Source organism: Ixodes scapularis, unplaced genomic scaffold (genome assembly GCF_016920785.2).
Source record: "Ixodes scapularis isolate PalLabHiFi unplaced genomic scaffold, ASM1692078v2 PGA_scaffold3__209_contigs__length_174095766, whole genome shotgun sequence".
Classification (NCBI taxonomy): domain Eukaryota; kingdom Metazoa; phylum Arthropoda; class Arachnida; order Ixodida; family Ixodidae; genus Ixodes; species Ixodes scapularis.
This window is the reverse complement of record NW_024609868.1, coordinates 155,074,155-155,094,104: the sequence shown is the minus strand read 5'-3', so window position 1 is coordinate 155,094,104 and position 19,950 is coordinate 155,074,155. Positions and strand designations below refer to the sequence as shown.

Sequence of the window (19,950 nt, the reverse complement as noted above, 5' to 3'; positions counted from 1 at the left end):
TTTCGGGTTTTGACCCTTCTCAAAACGACTTTTCTCATTTTAACCTTTCTCATTTCAAATTTTCTCAAAACATACTTTCTGGTTTTGACCATTGTCAGAAAGATTTTTCTTATTTTAACCTCTCTCATTTCGAACCCAAATTAATCCAACATCATGATCTCGCAATTTTTCTGTGGTATTTATGGGGAATTCGGGTAATTAATTGCCTTCGAGCCCTTGCCTGTGGCACCGGCGACCAAAAACGCGCCAGCGGCGCATCACGTGACCCTCTCTACCCGAATGCAAAGCACAATGAACTGGCGTTTTTATTTGACTGGGTCGCGAGTGAGCTCTGATAACTTCTTCTTCGATCATTCTATGGTACCATGAGCACGCTGCATACGCCGACAACATACATTACGACTCTTTGAGATGTGTGTAAACAGAAGCGGCTTCACAAAACTTTCCAAAATATTGGCATTACCACAGTCCGTACAGCTGACAGAATATTAAAATATAAAATCAATGAAAGGGCAGATGTATAAATCAGTGTGGTACTGCCCGCACGCGCGTCAAATTTCCATAAACTTTATTTGTATTTCCGATTAACTGTTGCCACGGAGGCTTGCCAGCGTCGCTTTCCATATTCTGTTTACTGTTAGTAGAGAGTTTTAGTAGATCGTTCCCACGACTCCGATAACGATACCCGATACTACACCACCGCCTCCCTTGCGCATGCATAGTATCGTTATCGGGGTTATCGGGGGTATCGGAACGATCTGTAATGCGTGTTCAAGTCTCTGATCTGTAAATTGTAATGCGTGTTCAAGTTTCAAAGTGCATCACTATGAATACTTTTTTTTTAGCGGTGTAATAACTTGTTATTACAGTGTTGTAAAATAAAGTGATGTATGATGCAGCCCGTGTCTCAGAGCAAACATACCTTGCTCAGGCTGGATAAATTCTTCCAAAAATGTTGACTTTCTTTGAAACATAAATTATATTTCTCTTCGATGTTTTTGCTATCTAGTCTCAGAGCACAAAAGGGTGCCTGTCTCGATGGCTTCGTTTGCCACTCGAACCCGCTATTTGCCGCCTCAGCGAGCATTGTTTCGTTTGGTTCCCTATCCCGATTCGGATGTGACGATACCGGATACAGTCTGGCAGACAAGCTGCCCGACCTCTTGGAGCTCGGGAAAACTTCTGCTGGTAAATTGCCGGTATACGCCTAGGAAGCGCAACCCGAAAAGCTTGCACCCGCCAGCCTTTGACCACGCGAACGCCCTTGCCAAAGATATGAGGAAACTTTTTTTCAGGGAAAGTGACCACCCGAATTGGCCATTACAAGCAATAACACACGACTGGCACAATGATCCATCCGCTCCACACGACGACATCTTAACGACATACAGCGACAGAAGAGAAATGAAGTACCACATCTGGGCTGGCACTTTTGAAACCATGTCACCATGTGACCACGTAGCTACGTCAACAGAATCGGGGTGGCACGCAGGCATAAGGAAAATTGTTTCATGTGCCATGCAAGAGATGGTGCCGCTTCGCTTCATCTTCAACCTTCATCCTCAACTGTTTTTCCTTCTTTCTATACCTCACTACGGTGTTCAAATGACAACGGGTTCAAATGAGAAAGGGTCGAAACGCGAAAGGTTAAAACGCGAAGGGCGTTTTGCGAATCGGTTCAGACGAGAAGGGTTCAAATGAGAATGGGTTCGAATGAGACGGGTATAAATAAGAAAGGGTCGAAACGCGAAAGGTTAAAACGAGAAGGGCGCTTTGCGAATGGGTTCAAACGAGAAGGGTTCAAATAAGAATGGGTTGTTTCGAGATACACCCGTTGTACTAAGTGTTATCACCTTGTATATTTAGAGGTATTTTTTACGGAAGTATGTATTTCTGAGGTTTAGTTTAGTCATAAAAATAATAGAAGTTAGCAACGTGAGAATGTTATGATTCATTCTCTCGAACAAGAGAAACAGATTATATAGGAAACGCTAACGCACTATCCTTGTAATCGTAATAAGCAGTAATAACGTGGGTCCTGCGCACATGATATCGATGCCGCTTTCTGGAATCTGCTCGCATCACTTAATAAATTCCTGCATTAAATTCGCATCCAATGGCAAGCAGAGTGCGCTAATTATTGCAAGAGGTAATCGTTGCATAGAGTATCAAGAAACAGTGTAGGGACACTAAAGACCACGCTTACAAGACGGGCAACTCGTTTTAACGTATGCATATCCTATTAAGCGGACATGGTGCAGCTTTGCTTCATAAAACAATCGATCTGTTCCTAAAGCGAAAACGGGCAAATTCTCGGCATTGTAGGGCAAATCTTGCTGTTCAACATCAAGGGTTGGCGCGTTACTTCAATTAACAACGGCATCCAAATAAACACGCGATCGGGTGTGCGGCACAATTTTAGAAGAAGCTGGCTCGTCTCAGTCGCCGAGTTCTGGGGAATTTCGGGAAGAAGTCCGAAACTTCGAAACTTATCTTGTGATCTCATACCAGCCGCCGCAATGAAGCGTCTCACTAATCTTTGTTCGCGGTCGCTTATACCCCCAGTGTCATAGAACTTTGTAGAAACGAGGCAGATCGCCACAAATGCATTTGAAACTTATCTACCGTTTTTTTGTCAAAAATTACAGGATACGGAGGATGGTTAGCTTGCATTTTTACTTTGACTAGAATATTGTGTTACGAAAGATGCTAGTTTTTTTTTTTTTTTCTCTTGGTTAAAGTTTTGTTAGGTACATTTTTAAATTTGCTACTTTGTGTATATTAGTTTTTTTTATGTTCCCTACAGTTGCATTGTGCCCAGACGCGTAACGAAACTTCTAAGGCTATATTTTGAATTACAACCATGCTTAATTTCAGTTCAAACTGTGAGAAGGTAGATTAGACGTCCAAACGGCTCCGTATAAACACAAAACCATTTTTGTCTGCGAAAACGTATGCGCTCATGGTTCCTTAAATATCATATTATAGTTATATGAATCGCAGTTTGACTACTTCATAAAACGTCGTGTAATGTTTACCTATTGAGTCCCTTGAAGTTGCGAGATCAACATATTTTGCAATGGTTTTCCTTTTGCCCGCAGGCTATTAAAGTGCCAAATAATATATCTGATATGACATTCTTTGCTGAAAACCGAAGACGTGGTCATAATGCTCTGATTTACATCCCATTTCTGCGCTACACAACTCAGTATTACGCACGTGGCTGTTCATTGCTCCACCACGGGTGTTCTTCAGTCATTTAGAGAGAACACAGTATAAGCTGCTCTCAGATGCTAAGAATGTGGTTTCGAAACACGGACTCGAGCACCGTAGTGTGTCCTGTGTTCTTTAATTTTCTTTTCACAACAGCGGTGTGTTAATCAACGAACGGTACCATCCAGCTTTACACTTTGGAAGAGCCTGCAGATTAACATCATCTGAAAGCCGAGCATGAGGATAACAAAAAGCAGAGACTATAGAGACCAACACAGCTGCACGTTTGACATAGTGGTTGTTACTTGCTAAAAAAAACCCTCACGTGGACTGGCTGGCGTTTGTAAATTCCACGTTATTAATGATTTAAATGTCCCCCAAGTGGAAGTGGAAGTTTGAGCGTGAGCCATGAAGCTGACAGATATGGTTAGTTACGCGGCCCTAACAGCCTGCTTGTTTTGGTGAGGCCCTCTAAAGCTCAAAGTAGTCGTGCCCTTAATCCGGTACTTTGGAACGAAACTACCTAAAAAAAAAATTATTTACAAAAAAAAAAATTGCATCGCTGTTAGGCATTATTCCAGAGATTCGGTATAAAAAAGCGTTCTTCACACATACCTCAAAAACCTTTAACGTAAACACTGTCTATTAACGCAGCCAGTACAATAGAAGGTCTTATCTAGAAACCTACTAAGATATATATTGTATTTTCTAGTATTCAAAGCCAGAAAATTAAAATAATATTCATCAAACACAGTTTCCAGAATTCGTCAGGAACACATCCCCTGGCAATTTATGCCGCTCATCAATTGTCATTGGGAACAAGGAATAAACGAAAACATTATTGTAAAAAGAGTATTGTCGGATTTTTTGGGTGGTCAGCTTTTCCAAACATGTGAAAGGGTTCGTGTAAAAACGTCTTTTTATTAATTAATAGTTTATTTATATATATATGACTTGAATATTTCAACCTGAATGTTTTTCTACGTTCGCTAAGTATCTTTCAATGCAGGATCTTTTTCAGGCGTGTGACATTGTCTCTCAATTCATAATTATTTAACACGAATCTAGCACCTTGGTTTTGTAGTCCTTCAAGTGTATCTATTAAATAATGATTGCGGGGGGGGGGGGGGGGGGGGGGCTTATACAACCGATGCGCATTCAATACATGGTAGCGTACATGTTAAATATAAAGTTACCTTAAGCTTACTTGAACCGTGTCTAAAATTTCTACACATAAACAAGCGTGCCCAGAGCTTTTAGGGCAATCATACGACACGATTCTTCCAAGTTAATTCACCACCCAGCATAACGTTCAAGTATTTTACGTTTCAGTAAACCTTTCATTAAAACTATATTTGCAATTCAGAAAGAAGGAACGGGATTTCTTTTCTTAGTAGATCACATGTGTATGCATTTTTCCACGCTTAAGTTCATCATCCAGTTCTCACGCCATACAGAAGTTTTGTCTCGGTCACTCTGTAAAATGCTAATATCATTGGAATCATTAATTGACCTATAATTCATAGTCATCTGCAAAAAGTGTACTATTCAATTGTATCTCCATTGCAATAGCACTCATATAAATAGGAACGAACAAAGGACCCAGAACAGATACCTGAAGGACACCTGAAGTTACTGTTACGTATTCACATTTTTGAACCATTGAATACAACACATTGCCTTCGTTCGCAAAATTAGTCCCTCAGCCAAGCTAATACATAACTGGCAAGTGAAAGGGAACTAACTTCGTAAAATAACAAGTCATGCTTTACAAAGTCAAACATCCTTCTGAAATCTAAAACCTAACACTCTAGATCGTTTCCGGTATCAATTGCGCCAGTAAGAAAGGGAAAAACGTCTACCATCATAAGGCTATAGGACGCTCCAGTAGGAAAGCCGTGTTGATGTCGAATAAGAAAATTGGCAACGTTCAAGTCAAACATGAGGTCACTATAAGTTACGTGTTTGATAAATTCGTAGCATTAGCTTGGTAAAAACAATAGGCCTATAACCGTTTACACAGTTTTTGACTCCTGATATGTGTATATGCAATACATTTGCCATTTTCCAATCGAATGGAGGCTTTTGATTTTTAAGGATATGTTAAAAAGCAGGCATAAATAGCTTCCCAACTCATTGGAAAATATCTTCAATATCACTGGAAAACTTTTATCTGGTTCGGTCGATTTTTGCAGATTAAGTTCTCGTAATAGCAAAGCTATCTTATTTTAGGTTATTTATATTGGTAACATACCACGCTGCATCTCCGCTTGTGCGTTTAGATAGTGACATAAGGAAGTAGGATTAGAAAAAACATTCAAAATACTCATTGAGACTCGTAGAATTTCTTTGTTCATCTGCGATAAAATTCTTCAGGATATATGAAACTTTTATAGAATTGCCATGACCGACATGTTTTGAGTGGTGATGCTATTTTAAGCCTGATTTAATGATATTACATTCCTAAAAAGCATTTGCAATCGAGTTGAACAAAACGGAATGCTATATCTTTTTTGAAACTAATTCATTATAATTATTGTATGACAAAAAGCAACAAACATAACACTGCACAAAGCATATCTTGATGAATGCAATTCTATAAACATTTATAAGTATAAATCAGTATAAGTAAATAAATAAATAAATAAAATAAGTAAATCAGTAAATAAGAATAAGTACAACTTGATAACTGCATCACAGTATGGATTTATAAAACACAAGTCGACTGATTCTGCCTTACTTGTTCTAAAAGAATTTATTTTACAAAGCTTTGAAAACAAAAATATGGTTATTGGAGTCTTTATAGATTTTACCAATGCGTTTGACTGACTCAATCATAAAATTTTACTATCGAAATTAGATAACTATGAAATTTGAGGGCACGCTTTACAGCTAATAAAATCTTATCTGGAGCATCGAACGCAAAATGTTTATATCAATGGGAATTCCTCCTATATAAAACCTATCCTTTCTGGTGTACCACAGGGTAGTATATTGGGCCCCTTCCTCTTTAAGATATACCTGAATAACATAGTAAATATTAATGTAAGCGCAAACTTTGTAAACTATGCTGATGACACGAGCATACTGTTTTCTGCAGATAATACTGATCTGCTATTCAATACGGCAAATCTCTCACTCTCTAGGTTACAAACGTGGAGTCGTAACAACGCATGAAAAATAAATGTGAATAAAACCAAAGCCACGCTTTTTCGTCCTAAAAATAAACTCGTTACCATTAATAAGGACTTAGTTTTGAATTCAACCAAAATCGAGATTGTGAATTGTTTTAAACTCTTAGGTGTCACCTTCTCTGAAAATATGGCGTGGGAAAGTCATATAAACTCTTTAATTCTAAAGCTATTCCAAACTGTGGGCATGTTAAATCGTCAACGTTATATTTTACCAACAAGCGTTAAATTATTAATATAAAGTTCTCTATTTTATTCTCACTTAAATTATTGCCATTTAGTTTGGGGAACAACAACTTTAACAAATCTAGAAAAGTTACATTATTGCAGAAAAAAGCACTGAGGGCTATAGCTGCCGTCTCGTATGATTTTCACACAGCTGGCTTATTTCAGAAATTTCGCATCATAAACGTGCATACATTATGTGATTATAGGCTTAGCACCAGCCTTAAACTAGAGCAACTTAAAGACACAACAGATATTGGACACTTATCAAAAAATGTTCATGGTTACCCTACCTGTGGTGCTGAATGTTGGGAGGTGGCTACACCAAGAACTAACTATGGCAAACAAATGCTTAAATACACTATCCCCAATCTGCTCAATTCGTGTATGACTAAAAGTATGGATTGGGATAAGTTATCCCTAAGAGAAGTAAAATCACCATTTTTCTCCAGCAGCTAGAGGTACTTGCCTTTTTTTGTAATCTTTGTGCTTAGTGTTTGTATAATTTTTTTCTCTGCTGTCCGTCATGCCTCAACCCAAAAAAAAATCTAAAATTTTCGCTTAAAATGTGTGATAGTGACAATCTTTGTACATTTTTTTTCTCTTGATTACCGTTCTTCCTGGCTCTGTTGCTGCTTTCTGTAGGCGGTCAGGGACCCGTCAAGCTGTACCTGACAGCTTTTTTCCCTGATCGCCATCATCTAATGGTGTAAATAAACATTAATATTATTATGATATATTCTGAACACTTTTACGCTAATGACCCGTAAGGAGGACTAGTAAAATTACAAAGTTATTGATAACTCAGAATCTATTAGACATATCTGAAAACTAATTCCATCTTTCAAATCATCACTGAGAAATACATCGGTATACTAAATTTCAGCCAGCACAATAAATAAAAAAATAAAAACGTTAAGGACCAGCATTTTCTTTTAAGAGAGGAGAAAGAAATATATCACCGTTCTTATTTGCTTGAAGAGTTTCCAGATTTCTTTAGAGATCATTGTTAATTTTGCATTTAATTCCTGTAAGATTTTGAGTTGGAATATTTCATTGAAGTTTTAAGTAGAGTAGAAACATTTTTCAAGCTCGCTTTGTTAAGTGTTCCCCTTATAAGTTATTTCTAAACCGAAGGTGCGTTCTTCGTTTTCCTTTAGTAATTTTACTCAATATATTTGCTACCCAAGGTTTGCTTTCAGTTCTCTAAGAGTGCATTGCGGAGGGAATATATTTCTCAACGAGTCTGTAAAGTTTTCCTCCAAAGTGAACCAATGCTGGTCATATCTGACTGCATTAAAAACGAAAAAACTGGATAGTTCTCTTCTTATATCTTCCTGTAACAAAGTAAAACACTTTCCTTTTCTGACACTTGGTTCTATATCTTTGGATAGACTAATGTCGCTGTCACACTCGTATGATCAGAAATTTCAGGTAACACGCAGACATCGTCCACTGCTCCCGGCAAGTAGCCTAACAACAAGCATAATATGTTCATGAACCGCGTTCCCTCGGTGACGTACTCTGTTAATTCGAACAGCTCTACGATTGTTTGAAGTTTAGTGTGAAGCGAGCTTCCTGAGGACACCTTTCCAAGTTAAATATGGGAGATTAAAATCATTTCTCAAGACAACACCCTCTAATGGCCGCAAATAGTGAATCCGTTAGTTCTTTCAAACCCTTGCCGCTTTTATTTGGGGGACATTATTAACAACTACCGAAAAAATGGTTGATAATGCAGCAGTGTGTGCCTTTTTTTCTCCCCTTCTCTGTTTCCCCCTCTACCTTCAGCTGGAAACCTTCAGAAAAATGTTTTCCATTTAAGCTCATCTGTCACAACACTTCGTCTATGTTGCCTTTTGTGGTGGTCATAGGGCCACTGGGAATAGGTTTTTCAGCTAGAATGAAGACACCTCCGACTTGAAAATTTATATCCTTTCTGTAAACTACATAAGTATTATAAAGGCTTCGCTGGAACATACTGGCATCAAACCGTGACTCCGTACCTAGAACAAATGCAGATGTAACCGTTTGCCATAAGCCTATGAATGCGTAAACTTTATTTTTTATACTCCGGCAGTTTACAACCAGGACCACTCCAACGTCCGAGTTTCTCGTGGTCATACCTTGTTTGTGTGCCCTTTGTTTATCACGAGTAATTGCTTTAATAAAGTGCGCAGAGCAACCTGCAGAGTCATTTGCCCTTATATAACTTTATTTGCCAGATGACAATCCTGACGCCGAGACTTTTTCAGGAAGTTCTCTGGATTGTCTTGCGTCGACCTCAAGCACGCTGTCAGTCTCATAATCAAACATAAAGCATTTTTCTTTAAGATCTGCTCGGTCAATTGTTAACCTGAATAGTAAGATTTTTGTTTTCGTTACCTCGACGAGCTTTCTTCTTGCCAAATGAAGTGGCTTAGAAAAGTCCTCGCTAACAGCGAAGCTGCTGTTGTTATGCTTGTAACCGGACTATTTTACCGATCCTCTCTGCTTGAAAAGGCAGAACTTCACGGAAATTTATATATTTATTAGCGTTGCATTGATAGGGCGCACTTATGAGATGCGCCTTATCAATTGCCTGAAGGTCTAAATTTATTCCCATTTTTTTCATCATAAAGTTTGACGACAAGGGATTCTGTCTTTGCCCACGTTCCCTAATCTTTATCCCCTAACCCAAAGCACAACATGTTCGATCTCCGTGAACGGTTTTCTGCATCATTTCTTGCGAGATTTCAGAACTGCAAGTTCAGCATGCGCCGTTTCTAATCTGGCGTCGTTTGTTTGTTTGTATGTTTTTTTTTGCGCTATTCGTGAGCCCGACTTTGAAGCTAGAAGTTCCTTTTCAAGCGTGCACACTCCTTCTGTCGATTCAGATACTGTTCTGTCTTTAATAGTACGCTCCTCAGAAAGTGTCTTCATTTTCTGGGACAGTTCGAGACGACTTCAGATGTGTAACAGTTGCCCGAAGGCAGTTTACAAATGCATTTTAATTTATAATAGTGGTACCTGGAGTTTTATTGACATCCCCACAAAGCATTTAAAAAACCTATCAAACGCTTCAAAACTGCTTTTTGGGCAAGGCAGCACTACCAGAAATAAGTTAGTGCTCTTTACAGGGAAGTACTGCTTTGCACCAACCTGAATAGCAAAGAGTAACGGCGTGTTGGGCGCTTTAGGGGGCAGCGCAGCCGTGCCCATGCAAAGCACTCAGAGGTGATATAGCCAACTATACTTCGTTTCACCTTAAGTCCAGACGGGGCCGACACTACGAGCGGACGGTGCAAATCAGACAGCGTCAAAAGTATACAATCATAGTATTCGTCATGCTTGTTGACGTGTTTTATCATCGCTGATCCCAGAAAGCAAGAAAATACTTAGTGACTTGCGATTTCGACGCTACTTGATTGGTATGATTACCTTGTAGCATCCGGTGCGTCTGGACTTAAGCCGAATCAATGTATGACTGCAAATTGCTAAACTTTTTCCGTCTTACTAAAATTGCGTATTTATTCGCTAATAGTTCCTTCCACGTAAACAGAAAATGAGAAATGCGCATTTTGTTTTTGATTTCCCGAAAATGTATATTTATTCATGCGTGTACACGGATATATGATCTGCGTCTATATCAACAAAATTTCTAGACTGGTTGCATAAATAATGACAAGAATAATGCAATATTAAACCGCTGAAAATTTACATAGACGTTTATTCTACTTTTGGCAAACATTTAAATAGCCTTAAGCGTCGATTTTTGACTTTTTGAATAGCAAGAATCAGGAACTTTATATGTGAAACTCGCGTGAGATCACAATATTTACTCACATACAGGACATAAACGAAGACATAAAATGAATTGTATGTCTTTAAAAAAAGACGTTTTGCTGTAAACATATCTATTGTAGCAGCTAAACGCTCCAATAAAAGTGTATTCGGTATCACAACATGAATGAATACTCAATGTGTTTTCAGATCTATGCCACATGCCCAAGGATCCAGGAGCCTGCACAACTGACAAAGCTCTCGAAAGCTTCTACTACAACTCCCAAACGGGTCGCTGTGAGGACTTTGAGTATAGTGGATGTGGAGGGAATGACAACAGGTTCGAAGACATCGACTCATGTAGAACACGATGTGAAGGCATGTATTGTATTTACTCGGATGTAAAACTAGTTCTTTTCCCAAAAAATTTGCGCTGTAAAGCCACCCTCACATCATAATTGGATGGCCCCCAAATTAACCTCATATGTCTAATGAAGTGTTCAGCCTCATGCTGGCAGAATAAACCTAATAATTCTTGAAATTAGATCCATAGAAGCTATTTACTTTTTTATACAAAATCTATTAACGAGTTGTGTAGTATACAAATACCTACATCAAAATAGGCACAGTATAGTTAATAAAATAGCTATGTAACATAAATTTTGAAACATACTTTAGGTCTAGAACCAAACACATCAAAACCAGTTCTTTGCGCAAGTCTCGTGCGCTCTAAAAAAAGGGTGTCGTCGTACACCCTTTTGTTCCATATAATGCACCTTTAAACTCAGTTCGAAGTACAGGGCACTATAGCGAACAAACGCTCCCAAATTTTACGATGTGCTTGATAACGGTGAGCTATAACTTCTTAAAAAGCTAAAGTAGGTGTATCAAAGACCACACAAAGAAAACACTGAAAGTTTGCTATCAGACCGAAAAAACAAACTTTTTTTGTAGTTAGTAAGACGTACATTAGCTATTTTAATAAGTTGTACCAAACGACTATCAAGCCTTTTGTAAAAGTTGGAACGGTCAGTTTGATATCAGTGCACTGTACGTCAAACTAAAGTTTTGGGATGTCTTACGGGTCAAAGGGTGTAAAAATACAGCCTTTTTCCGAGAGCTTGTAGTTAGCCTTCTTAGGGTAACTCGACCAGCTCAACGGTTTCTATATTTTACCGCAATAACTTCTAGCTTTCTTTATTTTTTTTTTGTCTCCTTGATTTTACGATGTTTGTTTTTGTTAAGAGTTCTAGTCGAATAAAAAATTACCCTAATAGTACTTTATTATATATTGATTTGCATCGCGTTACTTTTGTGGCTTTAAATGGATGCTGAACCGAAATCTGGATTCCACAAAGCACGCGGCAAAAGCGTGCAACAGGATGTTACAAACACAGAAACATCCCTCATCCATCGATATCTCGAACGGATGACTGTATTTTTTTAAAAAAAAGGGAGGCGCATTTGACAGAAATGTTCACGTCATGTTTTTCCGAGAAGGAGAGGGCACAGCCTCGCGTCTTCTCCGCCTCGCCGCCTTGAGGGGGCGAAGCGAAGAGAGGAGTAAACGAGATATCTTCACGTAACGCGCACCGCCGGCCTCGTTCAATCTCGACCTCTTTTTCAAATAATACGGCCGCCCATTCGGAGATATCGCCTTACAAGTAGTGTTGTAGGGATTGTAGCGTCCCACCTATAGCTCCAACATTATTTTCTGAAATCCAAATTTCGATTCACCATCCCTTGAATGTTTTTCCCAGCAGGGCAATATGATAAGTTGCAGATTTCCACCTCGCGTTACAGACGTGGTTGTGCTGGAATCGAATAAGCACGGAAACTATATTATTAATACCCTTTAGAGTTAAATATGTATAGGGTATGCTTCGAAATAATACGTTTTATTTGTAATTAAAACTTGCTAGGTACAAAGATGCAGAAACATTAGTAGAGTCAAAAGAAAAATAGCTAAGACTAAGAGTTTTCATTAATTAAATTCAGTCCATTTATCTTACACTCCTTTTTTTACAAATATCTAATAGCTTAATAACCTAGGCTTGTACTATTTATAAGTGTTATTGATTATTTCCCTATATGCAAAGTGTGCCAAGAAACGCGGGCGAAATCGCTCCTGCCAAAAAGTACACATCGCACAAAAAAAAAACGTTGATGTCTTCACATAAGGGTTACTGCCCAAGCGAGCTGCTGAACGATCCTAGTAAAAAAAAACAAAAAAACTTGAGATTAGGAACAAAAAAAAAAGAGAACAAACATAACACCGTCTCAAAACTCAGCTGAGTTTTGAGACGGTGTTGTGTAAGTCCCCTTTATTTGGTTCTTTGTCTCAAGGGGTTTGTTTTTCACTTGATGTCATACTGGCCTCTGCCAAAGTGCCGATCTACGAAAATTAACAACATTATATGTGGTTTTAATTAGCTAAATTTTAATTTGTAAACTTATATGTATGGTTTCAATTAGAAACTTTCTGGTAATCGTCAAAAACCAATAAATCAGTGCACCCTACAAATGGGCAGCATTTCACAGGCACTTTTTTTAAGCTTAGGGAAAAGAAATAATTATACACAATATTACATGGTTTACGTTTCGAGAAGGCTTGTTAATTTAGCAGATCCGCGCTTACAACCAAAACCCCAATTCTGTCTAAGTAGGGACGTCCTCAATATTAGTGTACAATTAAGAATCAAAAGCATTGGTTACGCAAATATTAGTTCAAATTGCTACGACCACAGAAGCATGGAAGTGCGCTCATAGCCTAGAAGAACTTGTACTTGCAGCTTGATGCTCTTACGTTTTGTAAATCTGCCCGTTTCAGCACGCGCTTGAAATATTTTAAAGAATGTTATGAGTGCATGAGCACTCGTCCAACCAATAGTATTAGGTTACAGAAATATCTTCACTTGAGTTACTAAGGTTCCTTAACTGCGCTGTGCGCAGTAAACTGTTCCAAAAGTTGTGTCTACCACTTAATACTCCCTGAATTCGGTTTAGTGTCAATCAGACAATGTGTATTCTACTAGAATTTAGAGATGCCGAAACTTGTTTGTATTAGTACCAACGTTATGAATAGTAACAAAACGATCGTGAAAAATAATTACGCTGAGAGGGCGCTCAAGCTGCCAGCCGTGTTCGTTTCTTCTTTTTTATATATCAGGTGATGTTAGCACAGTCGGAAAAACATCTATTCTATTATTTGTGTCGCCGACTTCATTACTGCTAGCTTTATTTTCGCCTGGCATGAAAATTCGTCAGTCGTCAGTTTTTAAATTTACTAGAAAAAATTTACTCCGGCTGCTGGGGGTTTTAACGTTTAAGGAGAGTTTGTTTTTAACTGATAATTTGTATGCCTTCAGTAGAAAACAATACTCCTGTTAACATTGGGCAATAGAGCAAAATTGTTCCACATAATGCTACATCGAGTCTCGGTTAGTCCACGAATATTTCTTCTTAATGATAAGGGAAGCGTTCAAACTATGATCGTTTGCTATGGAACCAGATGTCTGTCATCAACCAAAGTATTCTGGACCATGCTACGCCTACCTGAGGCGGTTTTACTACAACAGCGAGACAGAGCGCTGCGAGCCCTTCATCTACGGAGGATGTATGGCCAACGGAAACAATTTCTACACCATGGACCAGTGCAACAGGCACTGTCGCGGTAAGCTCTCACTTCGTCTAGACAATTTAGCCTACTTTTTTCGTAATATTCGGGCACTCTGTTTATGCTCGTTTGATGCGCTCACGGCTGATATTGCAAAAGGATATACCTATACATAGCCTGACTATAACCATAGTATAACTATGCTGCAGGTATAACTGGTGTGTGTTAAAATGAGTGTAATTCTCGTAACCTTATAATGAAAAGTGCTATTAATTGGATTTAATTTGAAGTTCACAAATGTGTAGCATGTCAAACGCCATAACGTGTTTTGGCATGATATACAGTACGTAGAGCTGTAATACGGCCATCGCGATCAAAGACGGCACTGCATGCCATCCTGGGTATCCAGTATACAGTGTGGGGTATTATTCAAGCCGGATACAAAACAAAAATAAACAATGGAACTGAAGCATTCCTACAATAACATTATGGACTGCGGCGAGCACAAGGGCGCGCGAGTTCAAAGAAACCATTGGTGGCCTGATTGACTAAAATTCGCTAATCATAACTGTTATATTTGGTTGACATACCTAAATTTAATATTTCCGGCCAGTCAGTAATATTGCCACATGTGTCGGCGAGCGAGTACGGGCGTGGCGGAATGGTTACCGTGCTAGGCTTTCGCGCGGAGGCCCAGGGTTCGATTCCGGGGAATTACGAGTCTTATTTATTCTTTCAGTTTAATGTTTGTTCTGGTGAATTCGAAAACTCTATCCCTTGTTCGAGGTCCGAATGTTCTTGCAGCCGAACGTTCTACGCCGATCGTTCCAGATGCCAACGCGTGTATATTGTCACAAATGACAAATAATGGGGCAAAGAGTGACTGAAAAAACTAAACGTTTAATGAGGCGAACTTGTGCCCCCCCAAAGAAATAGTAAGTTAGCGTCGCAGGCGTCGATGTCGGTGAGACAGCGGGATTGACCGTGGCTCGCCACGCGGAGCGTCTTTTGTAGCCACCTGGGTTTCTGGAACATTCGGCCTTGAACGTTCGGCGCGTAGAATATTCGGAACTCGGTCAGACGAGAAGGTTCTCGAACTCACGAGAACACCAAGCTGAAGGAATAAATAAAAGAACATCCCGCTCGCTGGAATCGAACCCAGACCTTCCGCGCGAGAGTCAAGTGCGGTAACCACTCGGCCACGCACGCGATCGCGCGGCGACGCGCGTGGCCATATAAGGGGCTCCGCGTGGCGAGCCGCAGTCAGTGTCGCCCCAGCGCTCGATCCCGCTATCTCGCCGACATCAACGATTGCGACGCTAAACTTATATTTTGTTTTGAGCACAAGTTCGCCCCATTAAACATTTAGTTTCTTCAGTTATTCTCCGCGTCCTCACCCGACCAAACCGACGACGAAGTCGCCACGTGCCGACGCGCGTGGCGGAGATGAGGCGGTGAATAAGTGAAGAAACTAAACGTTTAATGGGGACGTTCTTGTGCAAAACAAAAAAGGTTTAGCGTAGCACGCGTCGATGTTGGCGAAATAGCAGGATCGAGCGCTGGGGCGACACTGACCGCTGCTTGCCACGCGGAGCCTCTTATGTACATACATTGGCTTCTGGAACAATCTGAGTAGAAGGTTCGGCGGCTAGAACGTTCGGACCTCGAACAAGACACGGGGTTCTCCAATTTTCCAGAAAATTAAACTCAAAGAATAATTAAGAGACGCGTAGCTCCCATAGATCGAACCCTGGACCTCCGCGCGGAAGCCAAGCACGGTAACCATTAGGCCACGCACGCGCTCACTCGCAGACGGGCGTGGCAATATAGGCCAGATGAGTCGTTAGATTTTAGAAAAACATTTCCTTCGAGTTATCACGTGGCGAACTTATTCTACTTCGGGTGAGGTGCTCTGACGTTCTGCGCATTTCGTCGTCTTAGTCTCATTTTCACACCGTTGTTGCTACCGAAATTGGCCACGCGGGCAAACGAAAACCTCTGTGTCACTATCAATGAAGTGGCTAAAGTATTGAACATAATGCATGGCGCAGTGAACCGCAACAAATACGATATTCTGTAGTACAATAGAGTTTCCGCCAGGTGTGCACCAGGACAACTTATGCCAGACATTACGGAGTGGCATGTGTATGCGCGCGAGATGCTGCTCCAACGCCATGAAGCTGAGGGAGATGATTTTTTTTTTATGCATTTTCACTTCGGAAGAATGTTGAATCCACTATGCCCAATGAGAGATCAAGCGGGCACGCAGAGTTTGAAAGCACTTCGTCCCGAAGACCAAAAAGGTTGCGGCCAGTGCCGACGCAATATGCTCGCGGTATTTTGTATCAAAAGGGACTAATAGTCAAACTTTATGACCCAGGAGACTCAGTGCCAGCAACAGATTGGGTTCTGAACTGCTCGAGAACATTTTGAAATCCGTGTTCAGGTCAGAGCGTCGTGGTTTGCTTAGTTGCTCCAGCACGACAGTGCACCCCCCCCCCCCTCCCCCCTCCCCCTCCACGTGGTGAATGATGTTGATTGGGGCGAAGCTCTGGTGGTGCTGATGATGCTGATTTTATCGTTCGTAGATAGTGCTGATGGTGCTGATTTTTTTTTTTTTATTGCTCATAGGTAGTGCTGAGTTCCGGGTTGCGTTTCGACTTCATTATTACTGCTTTATGGTCGGTGAAATGCAGAGCCAGTGGTTCTTCTAGCGGATCAGCTTGGATCCGCTAGAAGCCGTGGGAACGTTTCTTCACCGCTTAAGTCAACGGTCCGTGTCAGAAAGAGAATGTGTGGTATGGAACGTGGTTATATACGCATTTGAGCATTTGACCACAGCGCCCTCTCGTCTATAAACGTTGAGCCAATGCACGCAAAATTTAACGCGATTTTATACGCATTTGACCGCAGCGCCCTCTCCTGTATAGACGTTGAGCGGCTACATGCAACCTTTCATTCATGACAGAAACCCCAGCTCTTGAGTTACTACCACATCTCAGAGCCCCCTATTCCTCCCGCAGTCGTGGCCGAGTGGTTAAGGCGATGAACTAGAAATCCATTGGGGTCCCCCAGCAAAGGTTCGAATCCCGTCACCTGCGCAAACAATTTTTTTTCTTTTTATGTGAGCACGGACGCCGTCCAGACGGACAGACGGACGGCCCGACAAGGCTAAACCCTAAGGAGCTTCGCCCATAAAACATCAAAGGCCTACGTTTTAAGTGCATTCTGCATTTGCCACATTAAAAGACGTGGCACCGAACGAATTTAAGTTAAATGTTCGGACCCTTCAGCAAAAATCTTGGAGGAATTATTTTGGGCACAAAAGAGCTGAAATCGGTGGTGGCTTCCTGGCTTCAGAGTCACTGGAAATGTGTTTTTTTTTTTTTCGTCGCATCCGCTTGGTGGTGCATTAGCGCGCATATGTAGAAAAGTGACGAATTGGTTTCATTCCTGTCTTTATTACAATCAGATAAAAACATTTCTTGTCGCTCTTTACTTTCCTCGTACCATGGGATCGGCAGAAAAGGCGGCGAACAAAGCGATATTCTTAAAACAATGAACCTAGTTAATATTTATCGTGTAAGTGGGGCACACTTTGTAACGCAGCATTCATATTTAATTTGGATAATTTTGCAAACACGTTACTGGATATCATTCATTTTAAATATATTGACAGCGCGATGCCAATAAATCCCACGTTCCCGTGGCAACAATATGTTTCTGTTACACAAAGGTCAGATTTATTAAAGTAATGCGAGGATTTTACATTAGCCTATGCCGCTTGCCTTTCAGGACCTTGGTTGACAGTTTTAATATATAAAAAAATAAAGCAACGCCTCGCACACGAACTAAAAAAAAACGCAACTTTCTACATCAGCATGAGCTCGAAATGAGTATCATTGCCATACCTTGAGCATAGGATGCATTATGCGTTGCGAGCATGAGTAATTCAACAGCTTAGAGAAAAATCAGTATTCTATTTTTTTTTAAGACGAAACTACGCTTTGAAATGCTTGTAAATATACACGACCACTAGAACACAAGCTCAAGTAAAATTAGAGTTTTTTTGGTGTACCTTTTTCTTTTAATTCTTACTCATTTCACTCCGTCTGGAATGTTTAGCTGTACCTACTGCCCTTAGACTGTGTCACACAAATAGCGCTAAGTTTGGCGTTTCCTTAAATAACCCGGAAACTTACTGTTTGTGTTTATGAACACGACTCAGATATTCGAGACAAAGTTACTGTCAAGGATATATCCCATCTATGGACTCAACACTCAGCAAATATGTTAGTTTCTCTGTAGTGCGGCTTTGCGTCCTTTAAAGCTAATTACCGAGGTATATTCAGATATAGAGGATTACAAGTTAGTGCTGTAGTTACTCAAAGATTGCATCACTGTTAAGAAACAGAACCCGCCTATCTACTTTCTCGCAGAGAAAGAGGAGCTGATTTCATTGTCATTTACAAAAGTTATTTAGGAACTGCGAGATCCAGGACATGCTTGTTTTTAAAGGGGAACTCCGGGCGTTTTTCGAGCTGCCCAAACATTGCACTTTTTGACTACTCGAACTTTCGTCTTCAGGGTACGCTATTTATTTTCGTGAAAGTAAAAATAGCAATTGAGAAAACCGTAACTCAAGCTGATGCCGAGACTAGCATTCAAATTTCCACGCGCTCTTCAGTGGTGTGACGTCACAAATGGTACAGACTTTCAGGTCTTGAAGGTAGTCTGAAACAGAATATTGAGTGTTTTTTGTGTGCTAGTCAACTTTCCAAGGGGGAGAGGGCAGAGGGGACCGGTCAGGATGGTGACGACCGATGATGGTGTTCGCCCGATGGAAGGCCCCCGGGAAGTCGAATAAGAAAGAAAAAAACTAAAAGTTGTTCGATCCCGCTGGACACATTACGACGTGGTTGGTTTACGATGGCCAGTGTGGCCACGTTTATTTTCAAAGCAAAACGACAACAAGTCAACAATAATTTACAGAATTCCCAAAATTAAAACCCATACTTTAGTCCCCCAATCTCAAAAGCCGAATCCCCGAGAATCCTCTCGGCAGCCCTTTTTTAGACTCTTAGGGGCCTCCTTTCCGTCCAGAGACAGACCAATCACTTCAAATTCCACCACTCACACGTGGTACTGTTATCCAATGGTCGGCGAGCTGTCAGCCTGGCGCTCCAACCGCCAAACCTAAATTCCTTGTAGAGTTGTTCTCTGCAAATTCCCCAGTCTGACTGGCGCCAACCGCTAAGTTATTGCATCGGGCAAAAAGCGACAATTTTACACTAAGCGGCAAAACCCTCTATATGCAGGCACATTCGGCTAAAAGCCACAACCAGCTGCAAGAAGGGATCTGTCCGAGCAGACTCCCGAAACCCGAGACGTTTCTTAACGACCGTGGGGGAAACGCTCCCACCTCCCGGCCGCTCTGCCCACGCAAATGCTCCCTCCAAAACGCCGACACTCACAAAGAAAGCTAAAAAAAGAAACGATGCCGACGCAACTGTAGAGAGATAGACTTTTCTAAAACAAATCTTACTTATTTCTAACAAAATCCTTCGTTACTTAGCAGTGCTATGCAGTGAATCAGCTACCAAGCATTATTTTCTCACTGTCAAACGTCTTGTAATCAGTTGGGAACATGGATTACTGCCCATTTTGTACCATTTCTGTCGTCACACTTCAGTGTTGCCAGTAGGGGCTAGCGGTTTGAGAAACACGATGAAAACAAAATTCGTAAATTCAATAACCTCGCGCAACGTTTTTCTTTTCACACAATACTTGGGGAAATGGTACAGTCGTGTCTATCGGTATGTTGAACCAATTTTGAGGCATATCAGCAACCATAAAAAACTCGCCGGAGTACCCCTTTAAAAAGAGATTTGTTACAAATGCTGGCCATGTGAAACAGCGTGCTTACTATTAGAATGAATTTGA

The 19,950-nt window shown here is 40.6% G+C and overlaps 1 protein-coding gene across 2 annotated transcripts in view; it reads left to right on the top strand.

The window, feature by feature from the left end:
• The window catches only part of LOC8025169 (papilin), a 94,986-nt gene that overhangs the window by 51,308 nt on the left and 23,728 nt on the right, over positions 1–19,950 (top strand). For both annotated transcript variants that reach the window (XM_029986182.3, XM_040210924.1), the window contains exons 12-13: positions 10,602–10,769; positions 13,903–14,064. In XM_029986182.3, the coding sequence (XP_029842042.2) occupies positions 10,602–10,769; positions 13,903–14,064 (330 nt within the window). The remainder of the gene's footprint in view (positions 1–10,601; positions 10,770–13,902; positions 14,065–19,950) is intronic.